Here is a 15,748-nt window from a genome sequence, read left to right as displayed (position 1 = left end):
GTTTATTATTAATTCCTGAACTGTCGATGGAAAACTACAGCTGTGTCCAAAATGAACGTTGTACTCTTCCTCTAACACACCAACTTAGAGCATTTACAGTGTGTGGAATTTTGTTCAAATAAACATTTTAGGACATCGTGTACTGTTCGCTTCATTTCATAACACGCTCGTTCTCTCCCGGTTCGCCTTGTCTCTCTCCACTGCAGACTGTCCAGAGTATAAATAAACTGAAAGTCTGTCCAGAAGGGAAGCTTTTGCATGTTCCACCAAGATGCTAATGAGCAAGGCAGGAACAAATTGTTGGTTCACCCAAACCAATAACTGGTCACCATTTCTGATTGCTACTAACACAGATTTGAGTATAAATATAAAATGAATAACGCATTCTGACCAAGAAGGAGATGACTAAGACGTATTTTGGACACCTGAGTTGCAGACAAGTGAGCAGGAGATGAGACGGTCTACAAATATAGAAGCCCACCCACATCCAGAAAAACAATGCCGACTAATAACATGTGCCGGTTCAACAATGTGCAGGTGCACGGAAGAAATGCTGAATCCAAACATTCAGAAAATCCACAAAGTGAGGACTACCCTTGGTCTGGTAATGGCTGAGTCCGACTTGTTAAGACACCTGGTTCATCTGTCCTGAGAAGAAACCATCAGGGGTGGTAAAACGGGGGTGTTTGTTTAGCGAGGCTCAGTGTGTGAGTGAGTGTGTTTGTGTGCTAAACTCCTCCCCGAGTTGGTATTTAGATATCAATTCTGCCTCAAAGGTTGGTTTCTTCTGTGTCTCTCTATGTGTGTGTGTTTGTGTGTGTATTAAAAGTGCATTTTCATGTGCATGCATGCTGTGAGCGGAAAAAAATGTAAATGTGCTTTGTGGCTGAATGAATACAGTGTATGCATATTTGTGTGTGTGTGTTTGTGTTTATGGACACCTGCAAGCCTGGGTGTGTGTGCGGGTGTGTGTGTGTTTTTGTGTGTTTGTGTGTGTGTGTGTGTGTGAGTGTGTGTGTGTGGGGTGTACACATGCATGTGTGTCTGCATCTGCATTCTGTCCCATTCTCCCTATTCTACCTCTCCGTCACCCTCCATCAATAGAATAAAAAAAGAGAAAACGCCACCACTGTGCTTTTCAGCAAAACCATCTCGGCACCGACACACAAACACACACACACACACACACACACCAACACACAGGCTGGCTAAAGGCCAATCAATAATTCACATAGTGCAGATTGAATGTAGATCAGTGACTCAACATGGGGGGAAAACACTATGGCTCTCCACCTCTACCGCTCTCTAATTCTCCTCCTTTCTCCACATTTCAGACTCTCTCTCACTGCTCTCCATCTTTCTCTACTTTTCACCTCTTTATTTCCGCTCTCTTTCCCCAAACTCGGTCTTTTTTTCTTTCTCAGCCTCTATCCATTTTTATGTACGTCCTCTTCTTCACCCATTTCCTCGCACACCTCATTATCTTCTACTTCCTCATCCTTGCCAGGACTATCACTTCTTATCTCTGGGTTGGGTTCTGGTAACCAGTTCTATTTTTGGATCCAGTTTCAGGTCAATGACCAATCATTTGTACCAGTTAATATTATAAACTTTCCAGGAGGCGAGTTATATCAGCTGAGCATTTATTCTCTACGTAACTTGGCTATAGTTAAACATGGCTGTTGTTCTTCGCAAGATGTTTGTCTTCATTTGCTGTTTGTTGGAAAACTGAACACTACAATTTACGACTGTGTGTCTCTGCCAGATCGTCCTCACCCTAAAAAAACCCAGCCGTATAGCTCATCTATGCAAGCAGTTCATAGATTACAATGCTCTTTCTCTTCATCTTAATCTTTTATTTCACCTCCTTTTAACCACCTCTGTCTCTCCCTCCACTCCTCTCAGACTTTAACCTCCTTGCTCTCTCCATCTCATCCACAGAAAACACTTCTTCCTCAACACTTATCTGGTGCATTTACATTCAAAAGCTAAACTTTGTTTCCTCTAATTTCTCCCTCTTATGACCTCTTCAAACACACTTGCATATAATATGCAACAGACATCACACACACGCAGAGTGGTGGCAGCCCACACACAGAGTTGAGCAGAGGACAGCAGGGGCATCACATTTCACCACAGTGAGATCCAGACGAACACACACACACTCACACACTGAGGGAATTGACTGAGAGGATCGCATATCTGGAGTAGAGTTCTGTCAAAACAACCATTATTATGGTGCTGGTCCATCTGACGGGGTGTCGTATCCAAGAGGGAGACAATGATGTTTCTGTCACTCTCATGTATGGATGGGTGTGTGTATCCAAAGAATGTAAATGTGGATGTATATACGCCCATATGTACTTTCTATCTGTCTATACATACCAGAGATTGAACAATTGTATTGATATTTTTGTCCCGCGTAGTAAAATGACAACAATTTTGTGCTCCTTTCATCAAGATCTTACATTAGAAACATTAAAAATGAATTATAAAAATGTATTAATTACTTGTGATCAGGTTTTCTTCGGCGAGTTATTCTTCTTGACTTGGAGGAACCAGTTTGACGTAGAGCTGGACAACATGGCCTTCAGATAATTTTTAGGCGATATTATCAAGCTGTTTTTCCCGTTTTATTTGTATTCTGTCATATTGCTTCTCATCTGTTATCATGTTTATGTACCGATTCTGTTTATTCACTCTGTGATCGGTCGTTGTTTATGTTTGTTGTCACATTTTTGCATCTATTCTGTTTTTTTTGTTTGTGCTCTCGACATCGTTGGCTTGCTCTCAATGACTTTTTGAGATTTAAATAAAAGGTTGAATGAATGAATGAATATCATGATACACAATATACATCTCGCTAGGACTGGGCAATTAAAATATCACAATATTTAGCACCGCTAAGGAGGTTTTCACATGTGTCCGTTTTTTGCTACACAACAGATTTCCACGAAACTCAGATGGAGGATAGACCCCATTACCCTGTTTGACAGATACAGGAATTTTTTTCTTACTTTTCTTTAACATGAGACGCTTTTTGACATTTTCCTTAGTTTCTGGGAATAATGCATGGGTCTTGATGAAAAATTCAGGCGCACTTAGGTGGCTGGTACGTATCTGTGAGTGAGTAGAAACAGGGACTGTTGGGCCCTTGGCGGGTGTCTTGTCTGCGCTCTACTGAGTGCCATTCTAGTTTTATTAAAGAAGCTGGTTTGATTGATAAATTCATTAAAAGTTTCTTTGGTATTGAAGTTGTTACTACACTGCGGTGATGTCATATTATGGCATCAGCAGTATCAAACGTGCCATTGTGTCACCAGATTGTATGATGGTAAATGAGACGCAGAGAGAGAGAGAGAGAGAGAGAGAGAGAGAGAGAGAGAGAGAGAGAGAGAGAGAGATTGCACACTGGAGCGTGAATGTCCCAAATGGTGCTTTTTCTGCCAACCACTGGGCTGCACTGACTGTGTGTGTGTGTGTAAGTGTGTGTGTGCTGGGATGCAGGCGAGCCCCCTGAGGTAAGTGATCCTGCTGAACAGGTGTTACAGTATCACCTGCCCCCACCCACAAACACACAAACACACACACACACACACACACACACACCAAGCTATCAGTGCCTCTGTCAGCCATGACTGATCTGAACGGATCTGCTTGCTCCACGCCAGACTGATGAAGCCAAGCCACCAGCTGATCTGTCAGCGAGTGTGTGTGTGTGTGTGTGTGTGTGTGTGTGTGTGTGTGTATTTGCATGTGTGTGTGTGTGTGTGCCCATGCATCATTTATATGTTTGTTTACGCTTGGATAAGTGTTGAATCAAATGATTTCAACAGCCACATACATGTTTCTATGACTACCAGTCCATTTCTATGGATCTGTGTGTGTGTGTGTGTGTGTGTGTGTGTGTGTGTGTGTGTGTGTGTTCGCGTCCTCATTTCTTATCTGATCGTCTGATTAGCTGGAACTCATCTTCATCATTATTCCATAGTAACACAACAGTTTACTGTAAAGCTGCCACACACACAGTTTCCTCACACACCTTCAGATCAATAAAATCTACTTCAGTGCTGAAATCGTTCGTCTGTCTAACTGATAAATTAGTTGATTAAGATGTAAATGATAAAAAAAATGTGTAATTTTAATAATTACTTCATCATTCAAAATGCACTGGCTTTCTAACAAACTAGATAACTTACGATAAAAAAATCGTATTTCCTGCCCCTGTAACCCAGTCGTCAGGATAAATGTTGGCAAAGTAGGTTTCTGGTTCCTTTAGTTTGAATTGTCTATGTTTCTCTTGACACAGCGCTGTGCTTATGCTCCGGTTAGGTTTAGGCACAAAAACTTGTTGGTACGGGTTCGGAAAAGATTATATATTGGCTTAAAATACCCTTTTTGGTCACACAGCTGAAGATGTCTCGACATCCCTTCAAAAATATCTGGTTTTTGTCGCCACAAACGATGAATGGAAATTGTTCCGAGGTCTCCTCAAGAATATCCAGGGGTGTCACAGTCACAGATGCCAAAACGCATACATGAAATGTGGTCACTGTACGTTTGGACGTATCTCTAAACATATATATGAACACATTTACTGTTTAGGCGCAGTCCAATGTCTTGATTTCCACCTATATCTGTGTGCTTCTTCTTGTTTTTGCTCTCTAAAATCTTAATTTAATTATCACGTTGATAATCTCAGGGACAGATTTTGACTATCACGAGTTACTAAGACAAGGTGACATTCTTCCCTCTGATTGTCCCAGAGGGGGTGACGGTGGGGCGAGGGCTCTGTCTTTTAATCTCTTCTCTCTCTATCTTGCTGCCAAATACCGTCTACCTCTCTCCACTTGTCTTTTCCCTCACATGATAGCCGGCAGCGTGGCCAGAACCCAGCTGGGAAAGTGTGAAACCCACACAGACAACGAACGCCACCGACAGATGGTCAAAGAGAGAGAGTCAGAACGAGAGGCATACAGTGTATACCGATACTACCGCCTTCTTTAATACTATGCCGCTCTGAGGAAAGAGATGGAGAGATGTATATTCTTGTGTCAAAGCAGATTTCACGTCGTAGCCAAACTCTAAACTATATTTTAGAGTTGCTGTGGTTCAGTTTATTCATAGTGGAGTGATGAACTTATCTGACTGTGAGGCAGGGGCATTTCACAGAGCCAGAAAAAGTCATAATCTTTTTTTTTTTTACTCTATGGTTGCTAGAATAAAGAATAAAGTATGTTTGTGTGAAACGTTTCGCTGTCCTCATGCTCCAGTTAGGTTTAGGCATGAAAACCACTTGGTAAGGGTTAGGAAAACATCATGGTTTGGCTAAAGATGCCTGTTTAAGTTGCCACAATTACTGACGGAGATGATCCGACTTCCGTGAAAAATAGCCGGTTTTTGTCGCCACAACAACAGCTGGAAAGGTGTCCAGTGGTGTGACTCGAACTGCGGTCGGCCGTTTGGCAGCCTTGTTGGCTTGTGAAATTGGCTAATAAGCATATAATGTGAACCTGATATGCCAGGTTGGGTACAAATATCAACCTTGGACGTAAACGTTAACAGCTAACATTACAACCGGGCGACTCATCTGGATATCAAATTCAGCTGCAGCAGTGATTGGAATAAAAGTTTGCTGTCTCGGTTCAAAGTACAGAACCTCTTAAACTGTTTGATCATCTATCTATCTAATATATAAGAACATGAAATGTAGTTTTTGGCCTTTGCTGTGACGCAATCAGCCTATGAACCCTACGTGAACCATAGTTTGGAAGTTCAACTTCCTTCACGTTTGCAGCTGGATACAGTCGTCTTCTTCTTTAGTGGTTTAATGGCAGAATTAAAATAGAATTAGCGACCCAACTATTTCTCTCCATGTGTACAACTGCTCATATTTGCACATATTTCCAGTATAGGGCAGGAAACGCTTTTAACATTTTTTCGTGCTGATGGTAACTTGGCTTAAGCCACTTTAAGTTGTTGTTTTTCCTTTAATGTCTCACCTATCTGCATTTTGGACATTGCTATGACAGACAATACTGCCGCTTCTGTGTCTAAACTGAATTAAACTGAGAGATACAGAGGAGGTAAAGACAAAGAGGAGAGGACGGGATACATACGGCGAGAGAAGATGGAGGACAGAACATTTAAAGCGGAGTTGCAGGGGGAAGAAGTGCAGCGGAGAAGAGGAGATGAAAGGAGCGTAGAGAGAGCGAGAGAGAGGGAATGGGGAAGTGCAGGCAGAGGGAGGGAGGTATAATGAAGTCCTCTGGGTCTCTGGTGGAAGAAGCCACAGCGCCTGCCAGCCAACACAGCCTGACTCTGTACAGATGGCGGCATGCTGGGATAGGCTCAGCTCGCTTTCAAATCAGGAAGTGGATGGTCTTTAAATTTGAAAATGTTTTGGACTAAAAATAAAAAAAAAACTTTTGTCATATTAAAGTCAAAAACAGTACGGATTCTGTTTTATGATGATGTTGTCGAGGCTGCGTCCATATCAACAATGTTTGGACGAATACTCAAATTAGTGTGTTTGTCTCTTGTTTTTGTTCAGCCAGGTGAAGATGATGTCGACTCTGATGACATCTCAAAATGCAGAATAAAGAATAAAATGTTGGCATTTTTACGGTTGAGCCAACTACGTACACAATCAAATCTGCACAAGTCTTGACATGATAACTCGTATCATAACACTTCTACAATATGTGTCATGACACGTTCACATTAAATGTATACGAGCTGACTTTCATGTTAGGAGCTTAAATGGATGGCAGTGGTGCGAAAAGCGGGCAGGATGGCTGCCGAGCCAAAGGCCACCGTTCAAGACTGGATATTTTTAACAAGACATTGTTTTTCCAGTCGAGTTTGTGGCGACAGAACCAGGTACCGGAGCAAAAACATGAAACATTTTTGAGCCTAAACCTGGTATCTCGTTATAATCACTATAAGCCCACGCCGCTATATGCTACGGTACATACAAACTGCAGAAACATGCTACAGCCATCAGAAAGTTCTGTGTAGAACCAAATGAGGTGCAGTGCAAACCGACGTTGCACTTCCTGGGTTGAAAAAAGTTGTCAGTAAACATAAAACTTTTGTGGCTGCACGAACACAGTGATTTACATAATGTCCTCATTGTTTAATCCTGTCCTCTGGTTTGGTGTGACAAACTTAATTTAATTTTAATCCAGAAATCAATCAACTCCCAAACGAGACACAAACACACACACACAACATTCTGATTCACACATTCATCGCCTCACAAAATCACCACTAAACATCAGCGACGCACATTTCTCAACCTTGAATCGTGATTGTGAAGCAAAAACAAAAAGCCTTTCAACCAACATGTGCAAACTGAAAGAAAAAGCTGTACAGAGAGGACGAACTGAGCTATTTCTGTGAGCTGGTGGAATTCCTAAAAATGTTTCTATTTCTGCAGAAAAGCCAAAATATTCTGGCAGAAAGATGAAAAACCTTTATGAAGAAACGCTGGCAAAACACAGCAGCTCCCCTCTCCCTACAGTATACAGCCTCACTTTCAAACACGGACTGGTCTCAGAAAGTGTTTCTATTGGTAAAAGTCTATCAGCTGACATTCGGATAACTTGTACTCCAGAACAAAATGTCTGAATTCTACTTCTTTGTCTACTTAAACGGTACTTGGATCGTCTCCTGAAGCCGGAAAACACGAGATCTGTATTTTTAGTCGTACTGTAGATGATACCTCTACTGTGCTGAACTATTTTGACAATTGGAGTCTGATTTCAGCTTCTCAAATGTGAATATTTTCTGCTTTCTTTCCTCCTCTATGACAGTAAACTGAATATCTTTGGGTCGTGGACAAAACAAGACATTTGAGGATGTCGTCTTGAGCTTTAGGAAACACTGAACACCAATTTTCACCATTTTCTGATATTTTATGGACCAAACGACAAATCAGTTTATTGAGAAAATGATCATTAGTTACTGCTTTCACCACAAATGACACATGCTCAGCTATCATACGACGTTACCTGACTCAACACCTATGAACTGATCAGCTGCTGCTGTTTGTACCATACCAGTAAATATTAAACCACTTTTTTTTTTATTCCACAGGACGAATCTTTTCCTTTCTTGTTTAAAACTTTTAAGTATTCTGCAGCTGTTCTTATCCATATTTTATCAGTTTTTTTATTCTTGTAATTGTGCAGCACTCCCAAGTCAAAATCTGTGTAGACAAGCTAATTTACAATTAAAGTGGCTGCCCTCACCGATCGTCCTGTGCTGAATTAGGAGTACTCATTGTAAGATCAACCTTAAAAGACCCAAAAGGAGGAACCTCACCCTCTCTCACTCTATGAAAACCCAACTGCAGTCAGAAAATGATTCTCTGCATCAATGCAACTGGACCATTAACATGCCAAGCCAAAAAAGACATGAGATTTCTTCCATTGTGATTGATTGGTTGGTGTAAAACTGCCGAACGTGACACAGTAGAGCCCAAAGCTGGACCACCAAACAAACTGAGCTCCGGCCCTGTGATTCAGACCTGTAGGGGCTCCAACAGCCCCAGTCAGCTTGTGGCAATTTGATTAATTGCACATTTGGTGAGGAAAACACCTGGACACGTTACCCTCTACTCCTGTGTTTCCTATCCTTCCCCAACTATCAACTATCCTAAAGATTATATAAGTTATGAACTTTACGTACACAACTCAAGATATGTTCTCTACATGACCTAACTTAACTACGTCAGTATGTTAAAATAACTCACGGTTGACTTTTGGTTTCACACGGGACGACAGCAGTGTTTGTTTAACCCGACCGTCCACCCTGTCCTCCTCCCCATGCGGACGCACTTTATACTACCTCACCTGACTACCGTAATGACAACTGCAGCCACTAGAGGTCGCCACCAATCAAGAAATGTAGATACACGTGTAATAAGCTGCTTTCACGGTAGACATATATGCCAGTTTTTTCTGATGAGGACAGGCTGAAAAAGCTACGTTTTGAAAGAATTTACTCAACAGATTGATTTAGTATCAAATAGTTGTTGATTTTTTTTCATAGTTGAAAACTAATCGACCAATCACTGCAGCTCTTGGTCAGCCTAAACAAGATGACATCTGTCAGTGACAGACCTTTCACATAATTTTGCTGACATTTAGACCCAAAAACTAATAAATGTATTGAGAAGACTATCAGTAATGTGTACTTCTGTGTGTGCTGGGGGTTCAAAAATAACGGGGGGGCAACAGGTGCCGTAGTTGAGCTCTGATCTGGGGCCCTCTATCGAGTTCATCCGGCCATGTGTGGAAATTTCTGCTATCAAACTCTATTGCAGCTGCTAAAAACACCTTATTTTGACGTCACATCATCGACATACAGCCCGTTATCTACTTAAATCTAAAAACTACACCATATGGGGCATCAGCTCCAAAAAAAGTAGTAAAAACTACATCACAAAGCATCAAAAAACACAGATCCTCATCTTTAAATCAACAGAAAGCGCCTCGAGGCCGGACCGGATGAGAGTGTTCCAGGTTCTAGCAGCAGTGGCCCGGCCTGTCCTGACAATTACAGCTTTTTCCACCGCTTTCCTGCAGGACGATGCCACAGGCCGCCCATATATGGTCAGTAGTAATTAGAGCGGGAGAGAGTCATTTCCTCTCCCCTCTGGTTGCATGGTGCTTAAGCCTTCATAATGCTGACATCAGCACTCAGCTCTGACTACAACTATAGACCCAACACACACACACACACACACACACACACACACACACACACACACACACACACACACACACAGGTCACTAACAGGTTCCAGCTAAATGCTGTATTCAAGATGCATCTTAATCACCAGCGAGCATCAACAGGATTGTGATTGCCGGTGTCATGACAACCGCCATCATCATCAACATCATCCTTCATCCCATCAATGGCAGCTCTATCAGATGAGCCCCGGGAGGCCAGCCGGGTCGGACACAACCAGCAGCAGCAGTGAGAGCGGAGCGGAAATCAACTCTGTCATGTATCCATCAACAGCACATGCTGTACACAGACACACACACACACACACACACACACACACAGTCCATACACTTTTTAAAAACACACATCATGTAACATCTCAAAACACTGAAAAACAAAATAAAAATACATCACACACCAGCACAAACACAACTTCCATGCTGCAGGTGTTGGCTTATCCAACACCAAACCACTCCACACCACAGCAGGCCACACCTCACCAACCACTCCAACACACACACACACACACACACACACACACACACAGTACCTTGGCAGTGTGCTGGGCATTGCTTATGAAAGGATATGGCCATTCGGTGATCTTTTTGGCGTACTTCCTCACCAGGTTGTCTTCGCTGAAGAGGAAGAGGGAGCGGTTGACCGTTAGGCAGCTCTGCCGGACGGGTATGGGGTTGTACAGGGCCATGGTCCGGGCTCTCTGGGCCATCGACTGCTTGTACATCCGCTGCGCTCCGGGGGGCCCCCCTTGCCTGCTGCCGCCGCGGCCGGGCCCCCCTTGTCCGCCGGCACCCCCGCCACCACCGCCACCACCACCTCCTCCTCCTCCTCCTCCATACCTGTTGGGTAGCTCGTCTCCAAAACGCGCCATTCTGCAGACACCAAACGCCAGAGGTTAGGAAGGAGCCGCGGGGGAACCTCAGAGTGACACCTCCACATGCCACCACCCCATCAGCCTCGGCTCCAAACACACATGCAGAATGGACTTCTCTCTGTCTCTTGTCTCTCTTGTCTCCTTCTCCTGCTGTCTATCTGTGTCTCCTTCCCAGATCTTCAGCGCCGAGAAGATACCTCCATTTGTGTGTGGAGAGGGAGGGAGGGAGGGAGGGAAGGAGGAGGAGAGAGGGGAGGGAGGGGAGAGGAGAGGAGAGGAGAGGGAAAGCGCACGGTGTCTCTGATCGTGTGTTTGGAATATGAATGGGAAAGCAGAGCGCTGTGTTTATGTAATTTCTCTCAGATCAGTTCAGATTATAATAAAAAAAATAAATCAAACACGATCAGTCTGATTGGCGGGTGAAGAACCTGTGAGATGTGAGATGTTGTCAGTGCGTCCGCGTTTTTCTCTCCGTCGAGGAGGGACCCTGTTTTTACGGGGTCTTTTGGAGGGGGTTTCGGGGAGAAACCTCTCCAAAGAGTGAGCTGCTTCTCGCATTCAAATAGGGAAAACAGATCGATCACCGTAACTACGTGCGATGAGGATGCATAGCTGCGCGCTTAAATAAATATTGCAATCATCTCCACTGAAGAAGGGCTACCCCCTCGCTGGAGACTGCGTCTTTTTTTCCCCTCTCTCTCTCTCTCTCAACAGCCTAGTGCATCTTGACAGGATCTGCAGTTGTCTTTTTTTTCTCCCTCCCCAGGCTTTATTTTTCTCCTTCTGCTGGATAAAAATAGAAATAGATAAGAGTAAGAAGATCTCTTAATAATTCATTTTATTCTTGTGCCATATATCCGCAATGTTTGCTGTTGGCACTGGACAGATCCCCGCGCCGCCACCTCTCGCTGCCACTCGGGTTACACGCAAACGCCAACCGAGGGGGGCTTCCCCAAAATCCGAGCTCCCGGTGACATTTGTTGATATTTGGGTGATGGACGGTGCGGCATCCCCCCCTCCTACACCTTCCTCCCTCCTCCTCCTCCTCCCCCTCCTCCTCACCAAGGCGTCGGTCACTGATTTTGGGCGTGATTGCGCGCACTTGGAGACGAAAATACACCCGTCCTCAATCTACCAATTTTTTCCCCCTGATCAGTCTTCCCCCCGGCTTTCCCCCCTCCGAACACACACACAATAAAAATGAGTTGATGAAGTTAAAAGAAAAAAATAATGTCCACAACAATCATCTATAATCCAAGGTCTGGAGAACATGAATCCCGGACGAGTAGGATCCGGAGGAGCAGAAAAAGACCACTGGGGGAGGCAGCATCATCACCATCATCATCAATTCTTGTTCGGAAAATACGACGGCGGCGGTGCGGGTGTGTTGTAGCAGCGGCTCGCATCTTCTCCTCCGCCACCGGGCAGAAACCGTGCACCATCCCCGCCCAGCAGCATCGCCCCCGAGGCTCCCCGAACCAAGAGAGAGGCGGCCAGCCCCGCAGAGCTACAGCAAGTCCAGCGTCTCTTCTCTCTCTCTCTAGCTCCCTCTCTCTCTCTATCCCTCCCTCCCTCGCTCTGTGTTTTTTCTTTTTCTTTCCTCCCTCGACCCCTCAGGGGGGACGTGAACCAGTCGGGTCCGTGAGGCTGTATATTCCCGTGGAGATCAGCCTTGGAAAGGAGAGGGGGAGAGAAAAAAAAAACCCGACGAGCGGAGCGCCTCTCGGGCTCTCCTGCGTTCAGTCAAGCCGTCGGGGTTGAGCGTCTGATCCGTCTAACGGGAACCGAGCGCCGCGCGCAGATCCGTGTGGCCAAACCCTAGCAGCGCACGACGCACGGCGCCTCCCCGGAGCCTCCCCCACTCCAACCCACTCCCCATAACGCACGACGGAGATGTATGGGCGTCAGTTGGGTATGGCAAGGTGCGGCAGCTTACCTTTAAACACAGTGACTCTTTTATTTAATCTGCTTAAAGAATAAACACCAGAACTCTTCTGGTACCTGTGAGCTGATTGTTTCTTGATCTTTTACTTTATCATTCCCAATGTTTCCAGACGCAAGCTACGAGCTCCCCATAGCTGATGGGGCTTTAATGAACTGAGGCTTCCTCTCATGGCTGCCAAGTGTCAAAAGCACCAGTCTCAGTCCAATTCGCCCCAGTTCACTGTTTACTCAAACAACCCACCAGGCCGAGCAGAAGGCTCCGGGCCACGAGCAGTATGGATTCAGGGGGCCACTTTCCAGAAGACTTCAGGGGATCCTCTCAGCAAAATGAGAGCTGTGTTATTTCAGAGTCAGTTGTCCCACACTTCCACCCAGAACCCCCCCAATCTGACAGTAAAGACAGTTATGTAATCCTCTACCAAGCAAAGCCTGCTCAAATGGGATTCCTAGGGAGAGCATATGAAAATGAAAATATGGCTATGACCAAGCTTTTTTTGGTAAAATGTTATCAGCTGATATAAATGTATGAGGGAAAAAAGGTGTTGCCAATAAACTAAGTTGGACCAGCGTGTCAGCTGTGCAGCCAGGAGGAGAGTTGGGAGAGTTTATTTTGAGGACGATTTTGAAAGAGAGGTTTTATCTCCCTTCATTCCTCCCCCCTTCTCCTCCGGAGCCGTCTGTCATTCTGGCTCCGGCATCTGAGTCGTCTTTGATGCAATTCAGCAAGCTGTTTGCTTCGGCTAAACCGACCAAGCTGTCACCTCTCCAGAACAGGAGAAGATGAAGGTGGTGGAGGTGGTGGTGGTGTCCATAAAAACACAGTGGCCAGAGAATCCCTTTGAGATATTTTTATATATAGTCATATGATGGAAATAAGATAAATTGAGTTAAAGGAGATTTAAAAACACAGACTCTGGTCACTTCAGCACTTTGACGCTGTCCTGGGTCCTGAAACAGCTCCTGACGTGTTTCCAAGGCCTTCTGGTTCTGTCCAGAGTGCTGAAACCAGACTATAAAGCTCTGCGCAGCCACCTGCACGCCTTTTGGAAGAGACCACCTTCATTGTGCATCAGGGTGGGTTAGCTCCTGTACCTCCGGCCATCTGTTAAACGCTGAGAAGTGTTTGCTCGCCGTTTGTCTCCTCCAGCAGATACGTTGGCAGGTAAATCGGGAGGATCTGATTCTGTTCTAAAAATCAGTCGGTGGAAGATTCAAAGTGGGCCATATGGTGGGTTTTTTTCAGGATGGATCTGAAGGCAAACTGTGTTAGACTGTGTAGAAGTCAGCAAAGTCTCAGAAAACTTCATGAAAGGGGATAACCTGGTGGTGCAGTGTAACAGAAATGTTGTCCACACTCCAAACATGTAGATTAGGGTATTAAACATACAGTACATGTAACCCTGAAGATCGCTTTCCTTCTCTCAGGAAGGATTGTGTAACAGTAGCAGGAATGGGAACCAACATTTTCACGCATTTGTCACAGAGGAAAGGATCCAATTGGTCAAGAAAAGTAGCTGCGCATCAAATGCTGGCATTTTGTGGAAGTTGAAAAGGGTTTCTCAACATATATTTAAAGGAAAAGTTATCATTACCTACTCGCTGATGGGAGTTTAGGTGAAGTTTCATCGTCCACAAAACATTTCTGGAGCTTCTCAGCAAAACAGCCTTGCATCATTCTCCTAAACCAAATAACCCAAGTCTCTCCTGAACCCCTGAGATCGACGAGAACATCCACACTTTTAGCTTAGCGGCTACAGTGAAGATTTTGGCTTAAGAAAGGGTTTAAGTAACATCTTTGTGAATCACTTGGGATCTTGGGGCGTTTGGCAGACTTGGATTAAGGCAAACAAGCCATATGGAGCAATATTGTTCAGTTGTTTAGGAGAATGCTGCAACGCTGTTTTGCTGTGAAGCTCCAGAAAGGTTTTGTCGATGACGAGATGATGACCTATTTTTCGGTGAAACACTAAACATGTTTCTAAATACTGAAGCGACCCTGAACCTTGTTTCTCCTCACTTCAGCAGCTCCAAGGGTGCACTCATGTAAAGCACTGTCCTCTCTCTACACAAATCTCAGCGCTAAACCCAATTCTTCTTTTCCATTTTGCATGTTGCAAACTCTTCACATTTGTCGGTCCCACACCTGGTTGGGCCTGGGCCTTTCAGCCAACCAGCTGAGTCTGTATGTTATTTTGTTTACCTGTTTACAGCAAATATGTGAAAGTGGAATGAAAAAATCCATTATTTGCCCCTTTGTGTTGGTCTCAAATGAATCTTGAGTCACTTTCTGAAGATGTGAGATGAGTAATTCACCTCGTATAAAGCTCTGACGGGGCTCTGCTGTCGCCCTGAGGTCACACACTGTGTCTAACCCACCTGCTCTACTGGTTTTCAGAGCTGTGCTATTATTTACGAGATGCCTGTTCAACGTCACAACTCGCGTGCATCACTGGATATTTGCTCGTCATCTGATTCCCGTAGACCGGTGGCTACTAACAGGCATGATAAAAGCCCGTTCCCGCTGACAGCATGGGAGAGAGAGTGAAAGTGAGTGTCGGGAAGAGGTGGGTGGGCGGTGGAGAGATGGTGGAGTGGGAGGGGGGGGGTGCTTGATGATGCTGCTGCTGCTGCTGCTGCTGGACAAGCCTTCCTGTGATTTGCACGATCACGGGAAAACCACGCTGGCGGTCGGATGCTGAGAGATGACGAGCCGCCCCCCCCCCCCGTCACTTACTGATAATGAGGACGGACGGAGAGGAAGGTGACGGCTGGACACACTTCACTCTCTTCCTTTTCCATATATTTACTCACAGGAATGCCTGTTATCACCACTGCTGCTGCTGCTGCATGCCCATGCAGCTTTCCCAGGAGTGTGTGTGTGTGTCTGTGAGTGTGTGTGTGTCTGTGTGTGGGTGGGTGTGTGTGTGCTGCTACCACCGCTGCTGCTGCTGAGGGGAGTCGTGCTGAGGCCCTGATGCGCAGCATTGTCATTCAGGGAGCGTTCACACAGGCAACCCCCGCAGGAAGCCCTGGCACCTCCCCCTCGAAACGACACCCCTACACCATCCTCCCCCTTTACTCCCTCCTCTCCTCCTCCACCCTCCCTCTCTGTTCTCTGATCTCACTCAGCAGGCCACAGCTACAGCGCTGTCTGAGAGGCAGAGAGACAGACAA

The 15,748-nt window shown here is 45.1% G+C and overlaps 1 protein-coding gene across 14 annotated transcripts in view; it reads right to left on the bottom strand.

The window, feature by feature from the left end:
• cacna1ab (calcium channel, voltage-dependent, P/Q type, alpha 1A subunit, b) overlaps positions 1-10,542 on the bottom strand; it is a 122,286-nt gene extending 111,744 nt beyond the window's left edge. For all 14 annotated transcript variants that reach the window (XM_084373863.1, XM_084373871.1, XM_084373875.1 and 11 more), the window contains exon 1: positions 10,327-10,542. In XM_084373863.1, coding sequence (XP_084229989.1) covers positions 10,327-10,480 — 154 coding nt within the window. In that variant the 5' untranslated portion in view covers positions 10,481-10,542. The remainder of the gene's footprint in view (positions 1-10,326) is intronic.
• Between the last annotated feature and the right edge of the window lie 5,206 nt (positions 10,543-15,748).

The sequence above is a fragment of the Pagrus pagrus genome (genome assembly GCF_965226575.1).
Source record: "Pagrus pagrus genome assembly, chromosome: 2".
Taxonomy (NCBI): Eukaryota; Metazoa; Chordata; class Actinopteri; order Spariformes; family Sparidae; genus Pagrus; species Pagrus pagrus.
This window is presented reverse-complemented; position numbering and strand designations above follow the sequence as displayed.